We start from the raw sequence: 24,630 nt of genomic DNA, 5'->3' as shown, positions 1-24,630 counted from the left end.
AAGAAGGGGGAGGGGGAAAGAAGGGGCGGGTGAAGAAGGGGTAGGGGCGAAGAAGGGGGAGGGGGGGAAAAGGGGGAGGGGGAAGAAGCGGGAGGGGGGAGAAGGGGGAGGGGGAAGAAGGGGGAGGGGGGGAAGAAGGGGGAGGGGGAAGAAGGGGAGGGGGAGAAGGAGGGAGGGGGGAAGAAGGGGGAGGGCGGGAAGAAGGGGGAGGGGGGAAGAAGGGGGAGGGCGGAAGAAGGGGGAGGGGGGAAGAGGGGGGAAGAAGGGGGAGGGGGGAGGGGGAAGAAGTGGGAGAAGGGGGAGGGGGAGGGGGGAAGAAGGGGGAGGGGAAGAAGGGGGAGGGGGAAGAAGGGGGAGGGGAAGAAGGGGGAGGGGGGAAGAAGGGGAGGGGGAGAAGGGGGAGGGGGAATAAGGGGGGAGAAGGGGGAGGGGGGGAAGAAGGGGGAGGGGGGAAGAAGGGGGAGGGGGGAAGAAGGGGGAAGAAGGGGGAGGGGGGAAGAAGGGGGAGGGGGAGGGGGGAAGAAGGGGGAGGGGGGAGGGGGAAGAAGGGGGAGGGGGGAAGAAGGGGGAGGGGGGGATGAAGGGGGAGGGGGAAGAAGGGGCGGGGGAAGAAGGGGGGGAAGAAGTGGGAGGGGGGGAAGAAGGGGAGGCAGAGGGGGGAAGAAGAGGAAGAAGGGGGAGGGGAGGGAGGAAGAAGGGGAGGGGAGAAGAAGGAGAGGGGGAAGAAGGGGAGGGGGAAGAAGGGGAGGGGAAGGAGGAGGGGCAGGGGGGAAGAAGGGGGAGGGGGAAGAAGGGGAGGGGGAAGAAGGGGAGGGGGAAGAAGGGGGAGGGCGAGGGGGAAGAAGGGGGAGGGGAGGAAGGAGGAGAGGGGGGGAGGGGTGCGCCCCGTCAGCCCGAGCCCCGCCCCCCCCGAGCCCCGCCTCCCCGAGCCCCGCCCCCCGATCTCCCGAGCCCCGATCTCCCGAGCCCCTCGATCTCCCGAGCCCTGCCCCCCCGATCTCACGAGGCTCGGCCCCCCCACGATCTCCCGAGGCCTCCCCCCCCCGATCTCCCGAGGCTCGCCCCCACCCGATCTCCCGAGGCTCCCCCCATCCCATCTCCTGAGGCGCTACCCCGCCGATCTCCCGAGGCCCCGCCCCCCCATCTCCGAGGCCCGCCCCCCCCGATCTCCCGAGGCCCGCCCCGATCTCCCGAGCCCCCGCCCCCCCATCTCCCAAGCCCCCCCCCACATCTCCCGAGCCCCACCCCCCCACGATCTCCCGAGCCCTGCCCCCCGCCCCAGCCGGCTTCAAGAGCAGAGAGAGAGACGCCGCCGCGCAACCTACCGCGTGAGGCCGGGCCGGACTCAAGTCGCGCGCGCTGACTCCTGCCCCACCCGCCTTTACTAAGATGGCGGCGTGGTGGCGACGCTCGGCTCAGGCCTGCCCCCTCCAGCCTTCACAAAGATGGTGGCGATCACGAGCCGCTTGTTGAGCGCGACGGGAGGTGCCTAGCTCGGGCGTGGCTGGGCAACAGAGGCCGAGGCTTACAGGCCTGGAAAAACGGTGAAAGGTAGGAAAATTCTAGATGTTGGAGAAAAGATTTACGAATTAATTAACTTTTTTAAAAAACAATTTGTGTTTCAAAAGCAACTTTTTTTTTGCTGGAAATGTAGATTTGAAAAGAAACACGCAGAAAGTGGGAAAAAGAAATGAACAGTTTGGAATCAAGATGGCGGCCACTCACCTCGGTTCAGAATGATAAGGCTCGCCCACACACGCACCGATTGGTCAACCGTCAGGTCACTCAACTGTAGGATTGGTCAATCGTCCTGTCACTCGACTGTAGGATGGCCCGCCCGCACACGCAATGAACCCGCCCCCGTGACGCAGCGATTGGTCGACCGTCGGGTCGCTCGACTGTACGATTGGTCAACCTTCACGTCACTCGATGCTAATGAGCGGATAATGAGCGGAATTTTAAATGTTTTTTGGATACCGTCGGAACAATTTTTGTCCGACCAAAAAGTAAATATGCCTACAAGAGTCCTCTAATGATGAGCTTTCTTTTGATATAGCATATGTGTAGGTACGCTCTATAACTTTTGATTGTATAGCCGGACAGAGAGACAGAAAGACAGACAGAGAGACATACCGTTTTATATATATAGATAATGGCCTTATGGGCAGATTGGCCAAGCAGAGCAACAGTGACAGTGCTTACTTCACATCTCTATTCAAAACTCCAGCTTAGAGACATTTAAAGCCATCAGCCATATCTGCATTGTAGAAGTGGAACGTATCCCTTCAGGAAGGAGAAACAGGCACAGGCTGTCTCAATCTGTTGGTAGAACCTGAGGAGTATTACTATGGTTCTCGCGGTGGCCTGCTACTCTGTCCTCCAGAGAACTAAGACTTTGTAGAAGCAAAAAGCCATGAAGAAGAGTAGAATGAAGCAAGGAGGGAAGTTACATAAGAAATAGGAGCTGGAGTAGGCCAATCGGCCCCTCGAGCCTGATCCGCCATTTAATAAGATCATGGCTGATCTGATCCTAACCGCCAATCTACTATCACAGAACCATCTCCTGAATCTAACAGAATTAGACACACAAAATAGGAGCAGGATCAGGCTACACGGCCCCTGGGCCCGCTCTGCTACCCACAGGGCCATGTCCGATCCGAACCGAGACTCATGTCCAAATTCCTGCCCGCTCCCCGTAACCCTTAATTCCCTTTACTTCTAGGAAACTGTCTATTTCTGTTTTAAATTTATGTAATGATGTAGCTTCTACAGCTTTTTGGGGCAGCATATTCCATGGACCTACCACCTCTGAGTGAAGTAGTTCCTCCTCATCTCAGTTTTGAAAGAGCAGCCCCTTATTCTAAGACTATGCCCCCTAGTTCTAGTTTCACCCATCATCGGGAACATCCTCCCCGCATCCACCCGATCCAACCCCTTCACAATCTTATATGTTTCAATAAGATCGCCTCTCATTCTTCTGAACTCCAATGAGTAGAGTCCCAATCTACTCAACCTCTCCTCATATGTCCATCCCCTCATCCCCGGGATTAACCGAGTGAACCTTCTTTGTACTGACTCGAGAGCAAGTATGTCTTTTCTTAAGTATGGACACCAAAACTGTATGCAGTATTCCAGGTGCGGTCTCACCAATACCTTGTACAACTGAAGCAATACCTCCCTATTTTTATATTCTATCCCCCTAGCAATGAAAGCCAACATTCCATTGGCCTTCTTAATCACTTGCTGCACCTGCATACTAACCTTCTGAGTTTCGTGCACCAGGACCTCCAGATCCCTTTGTACTTCAGTACTTTCCAGTTTCTTGCCATTAAGATAATAACTTGCTCTACGATTTTTCCTGCCAAAGTGCATAACCTCACACTTTCCAGTATTGTATTCCATCTGCCAAATTTCTGCCCACTTACTTAGCCTGTATATGTCCCCTTGCAGGGTTTTTATGTCCTCCTCACTCACTACTTTCCCTCCCATCTTAGTATCATCAGCAAACTTTGATATGTTACACTTGGTCCCCTCCTCCAAATCGTTAATATAGATTGTAAAGAGTTGGGGACCCAGCACTGACCCCTGCGGAACACCACTAGTTACTGATTGCCAGACTGAGAATGAACCATTTATCCCAACTCTCTGCCTTCTGTTAGATAGCCAATCCTCTATCCATGCCAGAATATTACCCCCAATCCCGTGATTTTTTATCTTAAGCAATAATCTTTTGTGTGGCACCTTGTCAAATGCCTTTTGGAAGTCTAAATACACTACGTCCACTGGTTCCCCTTTATCCACCCTATATGTTACTTCCTCAAAGAACTCCAGCAAATTTGTCAAACTTGACTTCCCCTTCGTAAAACCATGCTGACTTTGTCCTATTAAATTATGATTATCCAAATGTCCTGTTACTGTCTCCTTAATAATGGACTCCAAAATTTTACCTACCACAGATGTTAGGCTAACCGGTCTATAGTTTCCAGCCTTCTGTCTACTGCCCTTTTTAAATAAGGGTGTTACATTAGCAGTTTTCCAGTCTGCCGGGACCTTTGCTGAGTCCAGGGAGTTTTGGAAAATTATTACTAATGCATCCACCATCCCTACCACCACTTCCCTCAAGACCCTAAGTTGTTCGAAGGATTTAATTCCTAGTTGGAGTAAGTGTCAACATTAGGATATTAGATAATGTGCATTCACAACAATTTACTGGCACCATAGGTGATACCAGTCATACTTCATTTGTACTCCATCATATTCAGAGACTCTCCCTCCTGTTGGTGAAATCACACTATTTGTACAAATAGGCAGTTTCATCATCAGGAATGAGAAAAAGATGGTCATACAGTGCCAAATAGATGGTTGCCATCAGCCCATCCTTTCTCCCACATTCCCACTTCTATTTTGCTTGAAAAGGAAAATAGTCTGAGTGAGAAGGAGGGCAGAACATTAAAAAGCTGCAGCACATATGCGCTGCATGTTTCCATTTGTTTATCCATTTTCTTGGATGAGCAGAAATTTCCTCCAACTAAATATTGGGAAGAACGAAGCCATTGTCTCCTGTCCCCGCCACAAACTCCGTTCCCTAGCTACTGACTCCATCCCTCTCCCTGGCCACTGGCTGACGCTGAACCAGACTCTTCACAAACTTGGTGTCATATTTGACTTGAAGATGAGCTTCAAACCACATATCCGAGCCATTGCTAAGACCGCCTATTTCCATCTCCGGAACATTGTCCGTCTCCGCCCTGTCTCAGCACATCTGCTGCTGAAACCCTGATCCATGCCTTTGTTACCTCTAGACTTGACTATTCCAACGCACTCCTGGCTGGCCTCCAACGTTCTACCTTCCGTAAACTTGAGGTCATCCAAAACTCTGCTGCCCGTGTCCTAACTCGCACCAAGTCCCATTCACCCATCATCCCTGTGCTCACTGATCTACATTGGGCTTGCCACGCGTGCAAGCCCCCGATGTGCACTTACCCGGCGCGCCGACAGCTGAAGCCTGGGACTGCTTGGAATTCCTGTCACTGGCCCGGTTCAGCTGTCGGTGCGCTGTGCTTGCCTGATCCAGCGGCGTAGTTAGTGCGATGTGCCGGCTGGGATCAGGTGAGCACTGGGCAGCCAATCAGGGGAGGGGAAACTTCATTCATGAGTTTGATAGTAAGAACTGTCAAACTCATGAAAACTACGGGCGCCCAAAACACTACTTAAACTTTAAATAACATTTTAAAAAACATCCCACTAATTAAATGAACTATAAATAACTTTAAAAAACTATTTTAAACAATTAATCAAATTTTTGAAAAAAATATTTTTTTAAGAAATCGGGTCTAAAAATAAACTTACCTTACTGTAAAGTCCTTAAAAACAATAACGCTGTGGAAAAAATGTTATAATTTTAAATAATAGACCACTTACCTTAAAGAATCAAGTCCTTACGCCTCCTTTTTATATGTCTAAAAAGTTCAGGCCCTTACACACGGGCAAACCTGTCAAAAAGAAGGAAGTTCAACGTGTGCGCGCAGAGTCCTGCGTGCACGCGTTGGACCTCTGAACCCCTTGGAGGAAATGCCGGTTTCCCGCGCATGCGCTGTGCATGCTGAAATCCGGCACTTCCAACGGGCCCACGCGTGAGTACCCCGTCCGTACTCATGCGTTGGGACCGGAATTACTGGCCCATTGTCTTCCAGTTAAGCAACATTTTCAAATCCCTCCATACTATGTTAAAGGTGCTGTATATATACACAAGTTATTGTTGTTGTTACCATTCTCTTTCTCTTAATATATTTATTCAAAAAATTTGCTGTTAACTTTAACATTGCTTTCAATTTTTTTTTCACTTTTTGCATCTCTTATTACTATAGACCTACCTTTGCTGCAGTGACTCCAGTCACTGACACCAGCAATGGTTGAAGTGCACTTTGGTAGGACACAGAAAGCATTATTAAAGCAGTGCATAGTTCCCTTGGATACGAGCTATCATTTGAAAACAAAATCACCATTTATCTCACATATTTCTTTATCTCCTCACAACATATGTATTTGCCAGTTTGAGAGGGCAGTTGGTGATTTGCTGCAAATCCTCTGCCAATGCGACTCTGTAGCTTAAAAGGTGTATGAGAGTGATCTGGGTGACTGGTGCTCTAATTATTCCTTCCTTCCTGTAGCGAAGAACTTTGCACTTTATCAGCACTCACAGTGCTGCTAAAGTGCAAGGAAGACAGTCACCCTCTGCCCGCCCCCAGACAGACACCCAGCATATAACTACATGCTGTGTTCTGACGATTGCCGGCCTTTATTTTTTTGTTGTCTTACCATAGTGAGGGATGATGGCCCAAGCCATGGCGGATGCATAGATTCCTCCGATCATCCAGAACATGCAGAGCCAGCTCAAGTGCTCACCACGTTTCTCCCGGGCCAGGACTTCAGCAAAATAGGAAAACACAATTGGAACTGCTCCTCCAATCCTGGGTTAATAAAACAAAAAATACATGCCACATATTAGCCGTCATAGTACAAGTACCATGGATACCACTTAATGGTAACATGGAGTCAATAAAGTCCTCAGTGTCTGTAAATTATATGGCCTGGAGTTTCTGCTCAATTGCGCTTTTTTTTGTATTTGTTCCTGGGATCTGGGCGTCGCTGGCAAGGCTAGCATTTATTGCCCATCCCCAATTCCCCTCGAGAAGGTGGTGGTGAGCCAGCTTCTTGAACCGCTGCAGTCCGTGTGGTGCAGGTACTCACACAGTGCTGTTAGGGAGGGAGTTCCAGGATTTTGATCCAGCGACAATAAAGGAACAGTGATATATTTCCAAGTCAGGATGGTGTGACTTGGAGGGGAAGTTGGAGGTGGCGGTGTTCCCATGCGCCCGCTGCCCTTGTCCTTCTAGATGGTAGAGGTCACAGGTTTGGGAGATGCTGCCGAAGAAGCCTTGGCGAGTTGCTGCAGTGCATCTTGTAGATGGTACACACTGTAGCCACAGTCTGCTGGTGGTGTAGAGAGTGAATGTTTAAGGATGGGGATGGGGTGCCGATCAAGCGGGCTGCTTTGTCCTGGATGGTGTTGTGCTTTTTGTGTGTTGTTGGAGCTGCACTCATCCAGTGGAGAGTATTCCATCACACTCCTGACTTGTGCCTTGTAGATGGTGGAAAGGCTTTGGGGAGTCAGAAGGTGAGACACTCGCTGCAGAATACCCAGCCTCTGACCTGCTCTTGTAGACATATTATTTATATGGCTGGCCCAGTTAGGTATCTGGTCAATAGTGACCCCCAGGATGTTGATGGCTGGGGATTTGGCGATGGTAATGCCGTTGAATGTCAAGGGGCAGTGGTTAGACTCTCACTTGTTGGAGATAGCCATTGCCTGGCACTTGTGTGGTGCGAATGTTACCCGTCACTTATCAGCCCAAGCCTGAATGTCATCCAGATCTTGCTGCATTCGGGCATGGACTGCTTCATTATCTGAGGAGTTGCAAATGGAACTGAACACTGTGCAATCATTAGCGAATATCCCTACTTCTGACCTTATGATAGAGGGAAGGTCATCGATGAAGCAGCTGAAGATGGTTGGGCCCAGGACACTGCACTGAGAAACTCCTGCAGTGATGTCCTGGGGCTGAGATGATTGACCTTCAACCACCACAACCATCTTCCTTTGTGCGAGGCATGACTCCAGCCAGTGGAGAGTTTCCCCCGCCCCCCCCCCCCGATTCCCATGGACTTCAGTTTTACTAGGGGTCCTTGATGCCACACTCAGTCAAATGCTGCCTTGATGTCAAGGGAAGTCACTCTCACCTCACCTCTGGAATTCAGCTCTTTTGTCCATGTTTGGATCAAGGCTGTAATGAGGTCTGGAGCCGAGCGGTCCTGGTGGAACCCAAACTGAGCATTGGTGAGCAGGTTATTGGTGAGTAAGTGCTGCTTGATAGCACTGTCGATGACACCTTCCATCACTTTGCTGATGGTTGAGAGTAGACTGATGGGGCGGTAATTGACCGGATTGGATTTGTCCTGCTTATTGTGGACAGGACATACCTGGGCAGTTTTCCACATTGTCGTGTAGATGCCAGTGTTGTAACTGTACTGGAATAGCTTGGCTAGAGGTGCGGCTAGTCCTGGAGCACAAGTCTTCAGCATGACAGCCGGATGTTGTCGGGGCCCATAGCCTTTGCTGTATCCAGTGCGCTCAGCCATTTCTTGATATCACGTGGAGTGAATCGAATTGGCTGAAGACTGACTTCTGTGATGGTGGGGACCTCAGGAGGGGTCCGATATGGATCATCCACTCGGCAGTTCTGGCTGAAGATGGTTGCAAATGCTTCAGCCTTGTCTTTTGCACTCGCGTGCTGGGCTTCGTCATCATTGAGGATGGGGATATTCACGGAGCCTCCTCCTCCCGTTAGTTGTTAATTATCCACCACCATTCACGACTGGAGGTGGCAGGACTGCAGAGCTTTGATCTGATCCATTGTTTGTGGGATCGCTTAGCTTTGTTGAACATGCATGCGGTCCTGTGTAGCAGCTTCCCCAGGTTGGCACCTCATTTTCAGGTACACCTGGTGCTGCTCCTGGCAGGCTCTTCTGTACTGCTCATTGAACCAGGTTGGTCCCCTGGCTTGATGGTAATGGTAGAGTGAGGGATATGCCGGGCCATGATTGTGGTGGTATACAATTCTGCTGCTTCGCAATTCCCCTGATATTGGCGTAACTGGCGCAAAGATCGCAGAATTTTAAGCACAAATTGTGATTAGCGCAACTCGAGTTTCTACAAAACTGGCCATGCCAACTGGATTAATCACCATTGTGAGTTTCCGTTAATTGCACTTGATGAAGGTCTTCGAGGAGGCTTTAAAAATTAAGCTGGATCTTTTGGGCGCAAGCACACTAATAGGTATGTTTTGAAAGGATTTTGAATTAATTTTTTTTAATTTACTGTACTATGAAACTGACTACTGTACTCCAATCTAACTAGAAAATAGTTTTGTATATTTCTAAAAAGTAATTTTCCATCATTTAAAATCAGGTTACTCACAGGCAGTGGCTTGACATTGTGATTTAAATGCTTATTTTTTGTGGAAAACCCATTTTCAGCTGTATTAATCAAACTTCACCAAGTTACCACTTATATCAAGGAATATTTTTTAAAGCAACATTTTTTTTGAAAAGGGTTATGTTAAGTCTGTGTGTTCCAGTTATATTTAAGGTCAATTACTGACACAGACTACAAGAAGAACTTTTCAATAGGTCTTTACTATTCGGAGGTTAGGGCTGTACTACCCAGCAAATTACTACACAGCACTTATATACCGGTGTGGTCACCACCGGTATTACCGTATACAGCAGCCAGAGAAAGTAGTACATCTCTTAAGGTGGAACAGGTTTAAGTTCTCTTAAGGTGGAACAAGTTACATATACCACAATCCTCCCTTTTTAGCTTAACAGTTATATCCCCATTTAACATAACATAATAACATATATACATATACAACTTCATGTAGAAACAGTTCAAAGGTTCAGTCTCTCAGGAGGCCTCCTGATTCGAGTTGGATAACGCCTTTCAGGGGTCTCTGATTCTTGTTGCTGAGGTGAGTCCTCTAGTCGGTCTCTTATGTCTTGGACATCATCATCAGGTACATTCACTGCCGAGGTAGATGCTTCAGGTTCATTAACTTCTTCCACGGTTGTCTCTGTCGTAACCATGGGTTCGACCCTTGTTCTCGATTCTACCAGTTGGTCAGCATGACGCCGTATTACATTTTTACCAACATCTACCGTGTACATCAGGGGTCCTTGTCTGGCCCGAATTGTTCCGGATTGCCATTTCTCATTTCCATAGTCCCTGGCCAACACTGGTTGTCCTACCTCGAAACTCCGAGTGGTCTTGTTATTTATATGCTGGAACTGTTTGTTTTCAACTTCCCTCCGCACATTTGGTTTTAACAAGTCCAACCTGGACCGCAACCTCCTGTTATAAAACATCATGGCAGGACTTTGGTTTGTCACTGCATGAGCGGCGTTTCGATATGCCAGTAAAAACTTGTCCACCTTATGTTGTAGTGGAATCTGATCTTCGCTCATGGCCTTTATTGCCTTTTTGAATGTTTGTACAAATCTCTCGGCCAACCCATTTGTAGCCGGATGATATGGGCAGAGGTATAATGTTTCACCCCATTCTTCTTTAAGAATTTTTGGAATTCTTCTGACACGAACTGTGGTCCGTTGTCGGAACATATTTGTTCTGGCAATCCGTTCCTTGCGAATATCGTTCTTAACACCACAGTTGTCTTTTCTGAAGTAGTGGTAGTCATCTTGATCACTTCTGGCCATTTAGAATGTGCGTCCACCGCAATTAGAAACATGGAGTCCATGAATGGACCAGCAAAGTCAATATGTACGCGTTGCCATGGGGCTGAAGGCCATTCCCATGGATGCAGCGGTGCAATCGGAGGTGCGCACTTTTTGGCACCCTGAGCAGCTTTTCGTCAGCTCCTCTATCTGTTGGTCGATACCCGGCCACCACACATAAGCCCTAGCAAGGCTTTTCATCTTGACTCCCCCCAGATGACCTTCATGCAGTTCCTTTAGAAATCTTTCCCTTAACTTAGGAGGAATAATCACTCTCGTTCCATACATCAATGTTCCTTGACAGACGGACAGCTGGTCTCGTCTTGCCGAGAATGCCGGCAACAGAGAATCACCATGTGCTGGCCATCCCTTCACTGTCACCTCGTAGACTCGGGACAGTGTCGGGTCGTTCCTGGTTTCTCTTTCAATACTTGCATTGGTGACTGGTAAACACTCGATGATGGTCGAGTGAAATAACTCAACAGGGTCAACCTTCGTTGTCTCCTCTTCTTCAGGTAGTGGCAGGCGCGACAGCCCATCAGCATTACCATGCTGCTTTGTACCTTTGAATTCTATCTGATATTGATGTGCCCCTAGGAAAAGGGACCATCTCTGGAGTCTCTGTGCTGTCATCACCGACACACCCTTCTTAGGGTTAAAAATGGATACCAACGGCTGATGGTCTGTCAGAAGCGTAAACTTTTGGCCCTGCAGGTAATGATTAAACTTCTTTACTCCCCACACAAGGCCACACTGGAGTTTAGAAGATTGAGAGGGGACCTCATAGAAGTGTATAAAATTCTGACAGGTCTAGACAGACTGGATGCAGAAGGAATGTTTCCCTTGGCGGGTGAGAACAGAACTAGAGGACATAATTTAAGGATAAGGGCTAAACCATTTAGGACAGAGATGAGGGGGAATTTCTTCACTCAGAGAGTGGTGAACCTGTGGAACTCATTGCCACAGAGGGCAGTGTATGCCAGCTCATTAAATATATTTAAGAGGGAATTAGATATATTTCTACGGGCAAAAGGGGTTAAGGGTTACGGAGAGAAGGCGGGGACGGGATACTGAATTAAAGGATCAGCCATGATCTCATTAAATGGCGGAGCAGGCACGAAGGGCCGAATGGCCTACTCCTGCTCCTATCTTCTATGTATCTATGTATCTATGGTCAATGACATGGCCACAGTACGAGATCCGCTTCTGAAAGAACTCACATTTCTGCCGATTAACTCGAAGTCCATATTCTTTCAATCTGATGAGCACCAGTTCCAAATTTGCGAGGTGTTCCTCGTCACCATCTCCTGTAATCAGAATATCGTCCAGGTAACATTGTGTGCCTGGAATTCCCTGTAATACCTGCTCCATGGCCCTCTGCCAAATTGCTGGAGCCGATGTCACTCCAAAAACCAGTCTATTATACCGGTACAAGCCTCTATGCGTGTTGATCGTGAGGTACTGGCATGACTCTTCCTCAACTTCCATCTGTAAGTACGCCTGTGCCAGGTCTATCTTGGTGAAGTGTTTCCCGCCCGACAATGAAGCGAAGATATCCTCAATCCGCGGAAGCGGATACTGCACCGTGTGAAGCACCGGATTAACAGTGATCTTGAAATCTCCACAGATGCGAACCTTCCCTGGTTCTCCTGGCTTGTTGCTCGAAGGACATTTCATCACGGGAACAATGGGCATAGCCCACTCACTCCAGTCTACCTTAGACAGTACTCCTGAACATTCTAGCGCTTCCAGCTCCGCTTCCACAGCAGGTCATATCGCATAGGGTACCGGTCTGGCTTTGAAAAATTTTGGTTGTGCATGTTCTTCAATCTTGATGTTTGCCGTAATTCCTCTCAGTGTTCCCAGTCCCTGCTGGAACACCTCTTTAGCATCGTCCAATATTCTGGACAATCGTTTAGGTTTGACATCTGTTTCCCTGGCATCTACCGTTAGTGCTTTTAAGGAATGCCAGTCCATATTCATTTTTCTAATCCACTCCCGTCCCAGTAGTGGTGGACCTCCTTCAGGTAGCACATATAAGTCCATTCCTCGGCTTTCTTTGCCCTTGTGGACCACCTTTACCTCTATCTTTCCGATGGGGTATACTCTTTGCCCCGTGTATGTTTTCAATACAATCTCCGTATCCCGTAGGGGAATATGTTGGAATAACATTTTGTAATCTTTCTTATTCATGACCGTCAATGCCGATCCAGTGTCCAATTCCATCTTCACTTGGACTCCTGCTATCTGAAGTGTGACCCAAATTGTCTGGAGGTCTGCTTCCTTACCAACGTTGTGTACTCTTAAGCTACCCAGTTCATTACTGCTGGCGTCTGAATCTGACTTCTGTTCGTTCGAACTGTTCTCTGTCACCTTGTGTACCTTTCTGTACTTTCCCTGCGGTGACTTTTTGTTGCTGGTCTTCTCTCCTGACCGGCATACTTTAGCTATGTGACCAAGCCTGCCACATTTTCTGCATTCCTTATTTTTGAACCAGCACTGGTTCTGATCGTGCGTTGTCTTTCCGCAATGATAACATTTTACTGTACCCAAGACCATTTGATTTGTGCTGAGTTCCGGTGACCATAGCTGCATTACCGCCGTGCCTCTTGCTGCGGCTTCGTGCGATGCTGCCATAGCGACAGCTTTATCAAGTGTCAGCTCATTCTCCTCAAGCAGTCGCTTTTGTGTCTCTTCTTTTAACAATCCACACACAAATTTATCGCTTAGCGCATCTGTTAGTCCTGTTCCAAACTGACAGTACTTTGCTAGCTTACGCAATTCAATTAAAAATTCAGCATTGCTTTCATCTTTCAGCTGCTTTCTGCTGTAAAATTTAAATCGTTCCGCTAGCATCAGCGGCGTGGGGCTTAAATGATTTTTCAGGACGGTAACAATATCCGCGAAAGTCTTATCCGCCGGTTTCTCTGGTGATAGAAGGTGTTTCAATTGCCCGTATGTCTTCGCACCCATTAAGTTTAATAAGGTTAGTGCTTTCTCCCCATCTGGTATCTTATTTGCTCTACAATAAACTTCTATACATTCTACATACGTCGTCCAATCTTCGATGTCGCTATCAAAAGTATTAATGTTCCCATGTTTAGGCATCTTTGCAATTTTTCTTTTTTCAAAATGGCGGCTTCCCGCGCTTGGCGGTCTTTCCCGCGCTCGTCTTCTTCACCCGCTGGCTGCAATGGCGATTGCTGTGCTGCTGCCGGTCTCGCCTCCCCAGTGGTTAACAACTCCCCCGACGCTGCTTCTACTCCACCGCGGTTCCCGTGGGCATTCGCGCTTCCCTGCCATCGCGCCTCGCAGCCCTTCTTGCAGCCCGGTTATGTGCACCCGCTGCGTTCGAATTCACCGCGACTCTCGCACCTTCAGCTGCCCCAGTCGCTGCGCCTTTCGGCCCGAATGCGGCCCGGCCCTTTTCACCGGCCGCGGTCGATTTCACCGCCCTCTTTCCTCCGTCTTCCCTCCCCTTCGCTACAGCCAACGCGGCTGACTTTCGCTGATTGGCTTACCCACCACCGTGGTAGAAGGAAGATAGCTGTCTGCCGCTGATGGGGGCTTCGAGTTCAGAATTTCTCTTCTTCACTCCGGGTCCTCGATGCCTCCCGCGCGACGTGCTGTTCAGCAGGATGATGAGGGTGGATGCCTCTTCTCGACGCCCGTTCTGAGGACAAAGCTGCCGTGGATGTAAACTGCCGCAGGGTAAGATCGGACTCGTCGCCACTGTTAAGTCTGTGTGTTCCAGTTATATTTAAGGTCAATTACTGACACAGACTACAAGAAGAACTGTAGTAAAATTCAACATCGGCAGGACAGTAGCAGATCAGTCACCCCTTATACAACCTTTCCATTGAAGTAACCAGAATGGTACGCAGTACTTCTGGAGTGGCCATACCAACATCTTGTACAAACTCATTATCATCTCCAGGGATATATGCTCTATCCCTCTGGTCATACAAGATCCCAAGATTATAAGGATTGTTCAGCTCTTCAATCCAGAAGTAATGTCACCTTTCTTTGGGAATTTGCTCTGTCCCCTGGCAATATTTCTCATATTTTCTTCTGAATCAGTTGCAGACCTTAACGCTTTGGGGCTGAAAACCCATGAGCCGGGGTCCTGGCAATTTGTGGGGTCAGTGGGAGGGCACCTCATTAGTACAGGGTTCGAGGGTGCCAGTGCCACTATGCTGCTGGGAATTTCAGCATTCATCAGCTATTGGCCCAGGCCCACCCTCAGTGGCCACATTAATGTCCGCTTCAGCTCCCTGTTGATTATAAAATGCATTTGATCTAATTTAGTAATGAATTTCATGTTTGTGTGCCATTTCAAATTACTTTATTTAATTGCACTTAACAGGGAGAAAAGTGAAAAGAAGAAAATTTACAATTGCAAGGTTATTTCATGCACTGAAAGTTAGCTGCTTGCCAATGAATTCTACAATTTGACTCCAAGTGTGTAATTCTACACATTTTTCCTCCTCCTTGCATTCTCACTGTATTGAAATCAGCACATCACACCAGCTCCTGTAATCAAATTTCATCTTTTACAGGACCTCAAAGCATTGTGGAATGTTTTGCCTCCTCCAGTCTTCCTTTCCTCTTATCATCTGCAGGCTTTCCAAACTCATGCTTGGCGTCAATTATTATTATTTTCTTATTTACCTAGTATTCTCTCCTACCCTATTCAACTTTGGTTGTGCCCTGCATCATTGATTTGGTCTTTCACCTCGGTTTTTAAATACATATGGAAAAAAATCACACCCCACCCCCAACATATCCATGCAAACAAATTATTTATGGTTTCCTAGATCTCTATTGTTAAGATAAGAGGGTGTCAAAGTGTCTGAATATTAGATTTTCAGTACACAGAATGAACAGCACTGGAACAGGCCAGTCGGCCCAACTGGTCTATGCTGCGTTTGTGCCCCACACGATCCTCCTCCCACCCTACTTCATCTAACACTATCAGCATAACCTTCTATTCCTTTCTTCCTCATGTATCTGTCTAGCTTCCCCTTAAATGCATCAGTTGAATGCTATAAATCTTTTTTCACCTTTCTCCCTGTTAAACATAATCAAAAGGTAATTTGTAAATGACATACAAACATTAAATTCATTAGTAAATTAGATCAAATGCATTCTATAATCTACAAGATATTTACAAATTAAAACAGGTGATAATGAGATACAGGTTTTTAATGAGATGCTGATGATACCCTTTCAATGGAAGCTCAGTGTAATTAAAGCCTCGCAGGACTTGCGGAGGTGTGATAGCATGGCAGCAGATCTTACCCAAATCCAGCAAAGAATCGGCAGAAGAGGAAGAGCCCGTAACCCTGGACGAAGGATGAAAGAAAGGCGAAGAATCCATTGACGGACATACAGATGAGGAGGGCTTGCCGCCGGCCCATCTTGTCTGCTAATCCGCCCCAGAAAAAGGCTCCCAACATCATCCCAAGGTACACTATACTGCCTGCAATAAAACAGAGATGGTCTTTGTTTAGTCATAGTTGTCAAATATCACCGCAGCTGAGACGTTTTTAAACAGACTCAGTATAGTACTTTGAACAGCTTCAAAAAACTCTACTGTAGCAATACCATTTGAACCACCTTTGCAACTGCTCAGTGAGACAGATGCTGATTCTGCTGCAGCACGATTTGTTTAACAATAGGATTTTACCTTTATTAATCACAGCTTTTAGTTAGGGGAGTTGATTGATGAGTTTTCTGGAACTGATACATTTCACCTGTTGTCATACCGCAAACTTCCATAGTTCACTGTCACCTCATCCATCCATCCCAACCAAAACACCGTACTAGATGGATTAGAAGACCAATTCACATGCAAGGTACAGGAGTCTCCTCATGTGTTTGCACATAAGCATTGCAACACCAAACACATTGCCATAAAATGGGCTGCCATTCCTTTATTACTGGTTACCTTGTTCCAGATTTAACATAGATACAAAGTTACCTTAGATACAGAATACAGGATAGAATTCCCACAAATTTGGACTGAGAAGGAAGCCTTGGGATGCAAGGCTCACAAAATTTATACATATTCCCCCAAACCAAGAAAAGAAGAGATATTGGACTGTTTGAAGGAATATTGGGCCAAAAGGGGTTTAACATCAATACCCCAGGATTTCTGCTATTTTAAAAGGCATGTTCAGGCCTGTGGAAAAGCTGCAACAAAAGGAATGGGTTGGACACTGTGGGACAGACAGTTTGAGTATTGGAAAGGCCAGATTGTCTGAGAATGTTCTGGACTGTCCCAGTCATTCTACATAAAGACAATAGGCCCATGGGAGGACAGTTCCCACCAAAACCTACAGGGCCATCAAGTACATGAATAATACAATACATGCCAACAACCAACAAAAGAGACCTTGGCCCCAGCAGGAGAAGACAATCAAACAACAGATTAACCACTCAGAAAGATTTCCAAAAACACTTTGCACACTTAAAACTGATTTCGAAGCAATCCCGAAGCCAGTTAAAAAGCCAATTAAAAATAGATGGGACCAGCCCCGAAACTTGATGAGAATTTAAGCCTATTAAAATTAACGAGCCCGCCAAAATTAACAATGGACCAGAGGAGATTTGGCGGTCAGAAAAGCCAGGCCTCAAAACAGTATAATTAAGGCCTGCTTTGACACAGAAAGCAGTTGAGAAAGAAGACAGTTGTCATACAGTTCGAGTTGAGAGAGTCAGTTGAGGACACAGCTCAAGAGAAAGTTCAAGTTCAGTACAGGACAGAGAAAGTACGGTTCAGAAAGAGTACTACTCATTATCATCATCACCGTACATAGTCGGAGGATCGGAGACTTGAGGAAAGAAGAACGAAACGAAAGGAAAAAGGAATCGCGGCAACCAAAGGTGTCAAAAAACCAACAACTAACAATATTACCACCAACTAGGTAATATTGGGCCACCACGACCAACAAGAAACCAACCAACAAGAAGTTGAAAATTCGCAAGTTTGTTTCCACTCTACAAGCTAGCCTGACTTACCCCTGGGTAAGATTTGACACAAAAGACTCTAAAAACTATACCTAACCAAAGGAAATTGGGTACTTACCCGATAAATCCAACTACGCATCCAACCGCATCAGTGGACAGGCGAAGACTGAAAACCCAACGCAGGTGCAGTCTTCCACCACGTCCGGGGTACGGCAGGCCCCAACTGCCACAACTAAAGAGAACCCCGAAATCGCGAACCTCTACAATCTGTCAAGAAAGTCGTTTGGTGAGCATTTCCTGGTCCTCTGGAATTCAACCTAGTTAGGATAGTGGGATTAGGAGGGTAAGGTATTTTGTCCATTGTCATTCTCCCTCGCATATTCCGAAATGTTCCCCCTTTTAGAGTATAAGTTTTATTGTATTGTGATGTAAGAAAAAGGAGTCTCACACATCAAGTAACTTTAAAGTAAGCTTTAAGCAACTTATAAACACACTATATACAAGAGAGGTCTTCACCATGCCTCTGGTAGAAGCCTCTTACAATACTGAATAGTTCAGTATTTATACCAGTCCAACAGGAAGTGACATATGACAGGAAGTGATGTATGTACCAAGTTCATAGTTCATAGTTCACAGTTCACAGTTCACAGGAAGTGATGACATAACTTCCCAGAAGTTATTATTATTATCACATTCTTCCCTCCTGCAGGATTAGAAGGCTGTGGTCTTCCTTTTGTTCCGCAGCCGCCGAACGAGGAAGAGTCGCACCCGTTTGGGTTCCCGTCGTAGAGGGTCGCTGGTCCGCTTACATGCAGTTGGCCATTGGTCAGAGTCTGTGTGGCCTGGATTACCCTGTGCAGGGTCGGGGAGATCATGGCTTCGTGTACGAGCCCCAATAGGTTCAAAGTCGGTCTGCCTCTGTTCAGAGGGAGGTGCAGAGCTGGTCTGTGGCGGATCAGTACTTTTGTGCGCGGTACTGGGAGGGTCGCAACTTTGAGTACGGGGTTCTACCGGCACCAAGCTAGTTGGTGTCTGATCAGGATCCTGGAGAGGGGTACCCGATAGGTCCCAAGAGTTTCCTGGTGAAATGCCATCACCCGATGTCCCACTAGGTCCTGGTGGGCAGGGAGCCAGATCCCGTAATGATACGGTAGATACTCGGCCGTCAGAATATCGTATGTTTGCATAGGTGGGGTTGGCATCGGTTAGTTCGACCTCGTCTATGAGAGGGTCATTTTTAGACGTCCGAACGTATCTTCGGAGTAATACAGGTCCAGGAGTAGTTAGCCATGACGGGAGTGATGTCCCATGAGATGAGCGACGCTGGAATCCAAAGAACCGCTCATGAGGTGTAGTATTTGTGGCTGTAGAAAGCAGGGACCGTATAGAGTGCAATACATCCGGAAGCACTGCTTCCCATTGCTGGTCTGGTAGGCCCCGAGATCTTAAAGCGAGACGTACGGAATTCCAGATGATACCGTTATACCTCTCTACCTGCCCATTTCCGATGGGATGGTATGGTGTTGTTTTGCTTGTAGCAATTCCCCGTTCTGAGAGGTAGTCCTCGAGTTCCCTTGACATAAAGGATGGACCCCGATCTGAGTGAATATAAGCCGGCATGCCACAGAGAGAGAATACCTGCTCAAGACAGCAGATTACTGTGGACGCCAGCATATTGGAGCAGGGGAAGGCAAACGGAAAACGTGAATATTCATCAATCATGGTGAGCAAATATGTGTTCCGAGTTGAAGAGGGCACTGGGCCCTTAAAATCGATGCTAAGTCGTTGCATCGGTTGGGTTGCATGAGAGGCGGAAGAACTGAGGTTTTAATTCCGCACACAGCCGGCATTCTGAGCATATTTTCTTTACATCTCCAGTAGAAAAAGGGAGATTCCGTGATCGTACGAAATGTAGCATGCGCGTAACGCCAGGATGACACAATCCATTGTGGACATCCATGAGAGTAGAGGACGACATAGTGGAGCAGAATGCCCGTGTGAGGGTGTCCGGGGCCACATTCTCCTTGCCAGGCCGCTAGTGAATGGTATAACCAAAAGAGGCCAGTTCCATCCTCCAAAGTTGTATTTTATTATTCTTAATTTTGGTTCATTTTCGATTATCGAGCATGAAGGCGACTGATCGTTGGTCCGTGATTAATGTAAAGTGCTGGCGAGCTAGAAAATGGTTCCACTTCCGTACTGTCTCTATGATGGCTGTGGCTTCCTTCTCAACTGGAGGATAATGTAGCTCGGCACCTTGTAAGGTCCTGGACATAAATGCTACAGGACGACCTTCCTGATTCAGAGTAGCCGAGATCGCCACCTCCGAGGCATCACATTCGACTATGAAAGGGAGATTCTCATCGATGGAGCGAAGAGCCGCTTTCTCCAACTGTTTTTTGAGAAGGTTAAAGGCTGCAACAGCCGCTGTTCCCAATGGAAATGATCTAGCATGCAGCAAGGGTTGGATTTTGTCCGAAAAATGAGGAATCCATTTAGCGTAGTATGCAAACAGACCGAGAGCCCGACGTAAAGAAGTCGGATTCTTAGGTGACGGGAGCTCTTGGAGCGGGCGAAGTCTTTCTGGGTCTGGCTTAATGATACCATTGCCTACGCAGTAGCCAAGGATGTTGATGGTCAGTTGCGACTCAACAGATTTGGATTCATTCAAGGTTAAGTTACGGCGATGGAGGGCATCCCAAAATTTTTGGAGGTTGGCGTCGTGTTCCTGTTGATCGTGACCTGCAATAGTAATGTTATCAAGATAGGGAAAAGTGTCCCTTAGATTTTCCTGTTTAACCAGGCCATCCATTGCCTGTTGGAAGACAGCCACTCCATTAGTAACCCCGAATGGGAGGCGACGAAATTGGTACAGCCGTCCATTAGCCTCAAAGGCCGTGTACTGCTTATCTGAGACCTTCAAGGGTACCTGATGATAGGCACTTTTTAAGTCGTAAGTTGAGAACACTTTGTATTTGGCCAGTTTATTAACCATATCATCAATGCGTGGCAATGGGTAGGCGTCCAAGTTGGTATATTGATTGATGGTTTGCGAATAATCAATGCATAGTCATTGTTTGTGAGGTTTTAGAGGGTTCTTGACAATGATGACTTGAGCCCGCCAGGGCGATGAACATGGTTCGATGATATCCTCTGCTAGAAGTCGAGAGATTTCAGCCTCAATAAAAGATTGGTCTTCCTGATTAAAGCGCCGCGATTTCGTTATTATTGGTTTGCATCGAGGCGGAATACTGGCAAATAATGAGGGTTCATCCAGTGAAGCTGCTGATAATGCACAAAACGGTAATTTAGACGGTATATTAGAAATAGTAAGACCAGGTTTGGATCCGCCGAACTCAATAGTGAGTTTCTTATGCTGTTTCTGGAAATCCAGCCCTAAGAGGAGATCACTACATAAGTCCTTGAGTACCGAAAGTCGGGTGGAGGGATACATGTGACCATTAAGTGTCATATCAACAATACAAAAGCCGGAGATTCTGGTATTAAGTGATGACTGAGCCATCGCAATTGCCTGGTCCGATGGGAAGACATGTAGTTTCAACTTCGCAACAATCTGTTCTTTAATGAAACTATCAGTACTTCCTGAGTCAATTAAGGCATCTAAGGTAAGCCCTTTAATTGAAACTTTTGTAGCTGCATGAGACAGGTTCTGTGGGCAAGCAGCTGTAATTGGTGTCGTTGCACAGAGAGTGGCTAAAACTCTCAGTGTGCTTCTTCGGGAGAGAGCTCGAGAGGAAGCGTGATAGGTCCTAGCTGGAGCATCTTGATAGGCCCTAATTGGGGCAGTTCGGTAGGCCTTAGCTGGATTGGCCCTCGTAGAGGCCCTTGATAGGCAAACTTTAGCAAAGTGTCCTTTTTTTTTTGCAATAACTGCAGATTGCATTGCGAGCAGGGCAGGTTTTCCTAGGGTGAAAAGCATCTCCACAAAAGAAGCATTCCTTCCTAGATTGCCAAGAGGCTGCTAAAGTGGGGTCATCCTCCTCTTCTTCATCAGAATTATCAGAATTAGATTCCCCCATGATAGGGTTCACCCGAGACCGCTTGAATTGTCTGGTTGCAGTTACAGCAGCAGATCGAGATCTGGGCAGCTGATAGAGGTCTGCATTTCTCTTTGCCAAATCCAGAGAACAAGCTAGGTCAAAAGCTTTTTGTAGCTCAAGTGTTTTACTTTCTAGTAGATGCTGGCGTATAAATGGAGAGGCAATCCCGCAGATGAAAGCATCACGAATCATTTCTTCGCGGTACAGCTCAGCTGAGGCTGCCTGAAAGTTACAATCTATGCTGAGCCTGCGAAGTTCTTGAAGGAATTCGTTAATCGATTCCCCTGGCCCTTGTCGGGCTGTGGCCAGTAGATGTCTAGCATAGACCTCATTTGGAGTCTTGGCATACAGTTTCTTAAGTGCCCGAATCACCTCATCGTAATTATCCCATTCATCAACATATTCAAACCCTTTTGGGGTCACATAGTTGATAAGTATCCTCAGTCTAGTAGGAGCATCCGCTTTACATTCATCCAGAAAATTCTCAAAAGTACGGTACCAATGCTTCCATACCCTGCCAGCTGCTGGTGTGTTCGGGTCCAAGTCCAGACGAATAGGTCAAAGGATTCTCTCCATGATGGGTGGTTCCCTGGATCCTTAACTCCGAGTTTGTCCGAAGGTCTAGTATTTGTGAGTGTAAATACTAAGTTGCTTAAATTGATGTAAGAAAAAGGAGTCTCACACATCAAGTAACTTTAAAGTAAGCTTTAAGCAACTTGTAAACACACTATATACAAGAGAGGTCTTCACCATGCCTCTGGTAGAAGCCTCTTACAATACTGAATAGTTCAGTATTTATCCAGTCCAACAGGAAGTGACATATGACAGGAAGTGATGTATGTACCAAGTTCATAGTTCACAGTTCACAGGAAGTGATGACATAACTTCCCGGAAGTTATTATTATTATCACATATTGTATGTTTTTCCTGTCTCAAAAATAAAATCTAAATTCTTTTGACCAACTCAGGTGTCTGTTGCAATTTCGTTACAACCCCCAAATAAGTCCAAAGTCTAGAACCAAGGGAGTGGGAGCAATTCGAACCACTCAGGGAGTCAGAGGCGAAGTTGACCACACACACCACCCCTTACAGAAAATGGCAACCATGGCAGGACTTTGGCAAAAGGGATGTAATGCAATAGACCCTGTGTTTGATGAAAGAACGAAGATGGAAGAGAGGATTTCCTCTTACGTTTTTGAGAAGGTGAATATCACCAAGAAATGGGTGACCAGTCTGTTGCGTGCTGAGCGTCCCATAGACGCTGCAGCCAAATGGACTGAGAGCAAGGATCATAAGAAGTCGGTAGAAAAGGCCATCTGGTTGGTCTGCGCCCTACGACAGATCCAGCTTTTAGATCAGCACATTAAAGCGTTGACAGAAGAGCTGCAGGAGGCAGCCAAACTGTCCCAAGCAAGGGCTATAACAGGGGAAGAATTATTGCAGGAATTACAGGCCCAAAGTCAGGAGAAGTTACAGCTGGTAGAGAAACACAGGAACAGGCATGAGTATTTTCGGTGTCAAGTCACCAAAGCAAAAGGCAATGAGTTAGTACTGAAAGAGGAGAACGCTTGCCTAACCAGACAGTTAAAGGAACAGGAGGAAAAGTTCAGAGATGGGAAGGCAGCTTATAAAGTAGCAACCACTAGGGATTTTGAAGCGGGAGATCACGGCCCCTGTCAAAAGCAGATCGACAGTTTAAAGCTTGCTCTGTCCAGGGCAAAAGGCATGGTATGCCTAGTGAGCCCGGGTGTGGCCCAGGTAGACCTGGAAGTAGAAGTAGAAACTGTTAAGACGTCACCTGTGGTGCGGGGGAACAACTCAGTTGGGCAGCAGGAGGGACAAGCAATCTGTAGGGAGGGCAGGGAGGAGTGCACACCACCACCACCTGTGGCGCTGGGTTTTGACTCGGTTTGGCAACAGGCAGAAGGGGGCAAACAAATGCAGGAAAGGTCGGAGCGGGGGCCGATGTGCCCGGCTCGGCAGCAAAAGTTTGGCCCACCCGGGGGTGGTGGGGGCCAAAGGTCCCTTGAAAGCCAATTCGTGATTCTCCATGGGACCCAACAGCTTAGGGCTATGGTAAGCCAATCGTCTTGGGCCCCCTTGCCATTGGACCAAGACCTTGCTCTGCCAAGCCCATGTGGTAGCTGGTGTGCAACGGCCACCCCACGTTAAAAGAATTCACGCACGGGCATCTTCCACCCTTTAAAATGAAGTTCGGGACCTGGAATGTCAGGACCCTCATGGACAACCCCAACAGCGACAGACCGGAACGCCGTACTGCTATCGTTGCCTGGGAGCTCAGACGCTTCGACATTGACATCGCTGCCCTAAGTGAGACCCGGCGGGCAGGGGAAGGCCAGCTCAAGGAGCAAGGTGGTGGTTACACCTTCTTCTGGAAAGGCAAACCCGAAGAAGAACGCCGCCTCCATGGGGTAGGCTTCGCCATAAAAAATGAACTGGTCGGGCGTCTCAGAGACTCCCCTAGTGGTATAAACGAGCGCCTCATGACTCTTCGACTCACCCTAGTCTGAAGCCAATGCGCTACGGTCATCAGTGCGTATGCCCCAACACTGGAATCCACAGACGAGATCAAAGAGGAATTCTACTCCAGCCTCGAACATTCCCTGTCCTGAGTCCCAACGGGCAACAAGCTGATCCTCCTGGGCGACTTCAACGCCAGAGTTGGAAGGGACACAGACCTCTGGAGAGGTGTGATCGGCAGAGAGGGGGTAGGGAAAGCCAACTCCAATGGTACCCTCCTCCTGTCGAAATGCTTAGAACATGGCCTCGTCATAACCAACACCTTGTTCCGTCAGAGAGACAAGTACAAGGCTTCATGGCAGCACTCTCGTTCCAAGCACTGGCATCTGCTGGACTACGTCACCATCCGAGCGAGGGACTGCAAGGACGTCCGCATCACCCGCGCCACGACAGGAGCTGATAACTGCTGGACAGACCACCGCCTAATCCGCTCTGTCATCTCCATCAATGTAGCCCCAAAACAGCGGTGGCAACAGAAACAATGCCGCAGGAAAATTAACGCTGGAGCACTCAAAGACCCCGCTAAGAAAGCCCTATTCAGCCTGCGCCTCACAAACAACCTGACGACTCAGTGTTGCAGACAGAGTGCCCACAGCGTCTGGTCTGCACTCAAGGCCTCCATAATCAGCACCTGTGAAGAGACGCTCGGTCACTCAACCAGGAAACACCAAGACTGGTTCGACAAGAATGACCAGGAGATCCAGGA

At 47.6% G+C, this 24,630-nt stretch overlaps 1 protein-coding gene across 1 annotated transcript in view; it reads right to left on the bottom strand.

The window, feature by feature from the left end:
- sv2ca (synaptic vesicle glycoprotein 2Ca) overlaps window positions 1-24,630 on the bottom strand; it is a 416,052-nt gene that overhangs the window by 150,970 nt on the left and 240,452 nt on the right. Inside the window, exons 4-5 of the mRNA XM_085990666.1 lie at window positions 15,652-15,832; window positions 6,319-6,470 (exon numbers count right to left, since the gene is read on the bottom strand). Coding sequence (XP_085846792.1) covers window positions 6,319-6,470; window positions 15,652-15,832 — 333 coding nt within the window. The remainder of the gene's footprint in view (window positions 1-6,318; window positions 6,471-15,651; window positions 15,833-24,630) is intronic.

The sequence above is a fragment of the Somniosus microcephalus genome, chromosome 1, assembly GCF_052327205.1.
Source record: "Somniosus microcephalus isolate GS21.2 chromosome 1, FLI_Smic_1.0, whole genome shotgun sequence".
Lineage (NCBI taxonomy): Eukaryota > Metazoa > Chordata > Chondrichthyes > Squaliformes > Somniosidae > Somniosus > Somniosus microcephalus.
The sequence above is the reverse complement of the archived record's forward strand: the minus strand, read 5'-3'. Positions and strand labels throughout refer to the sequence as shown.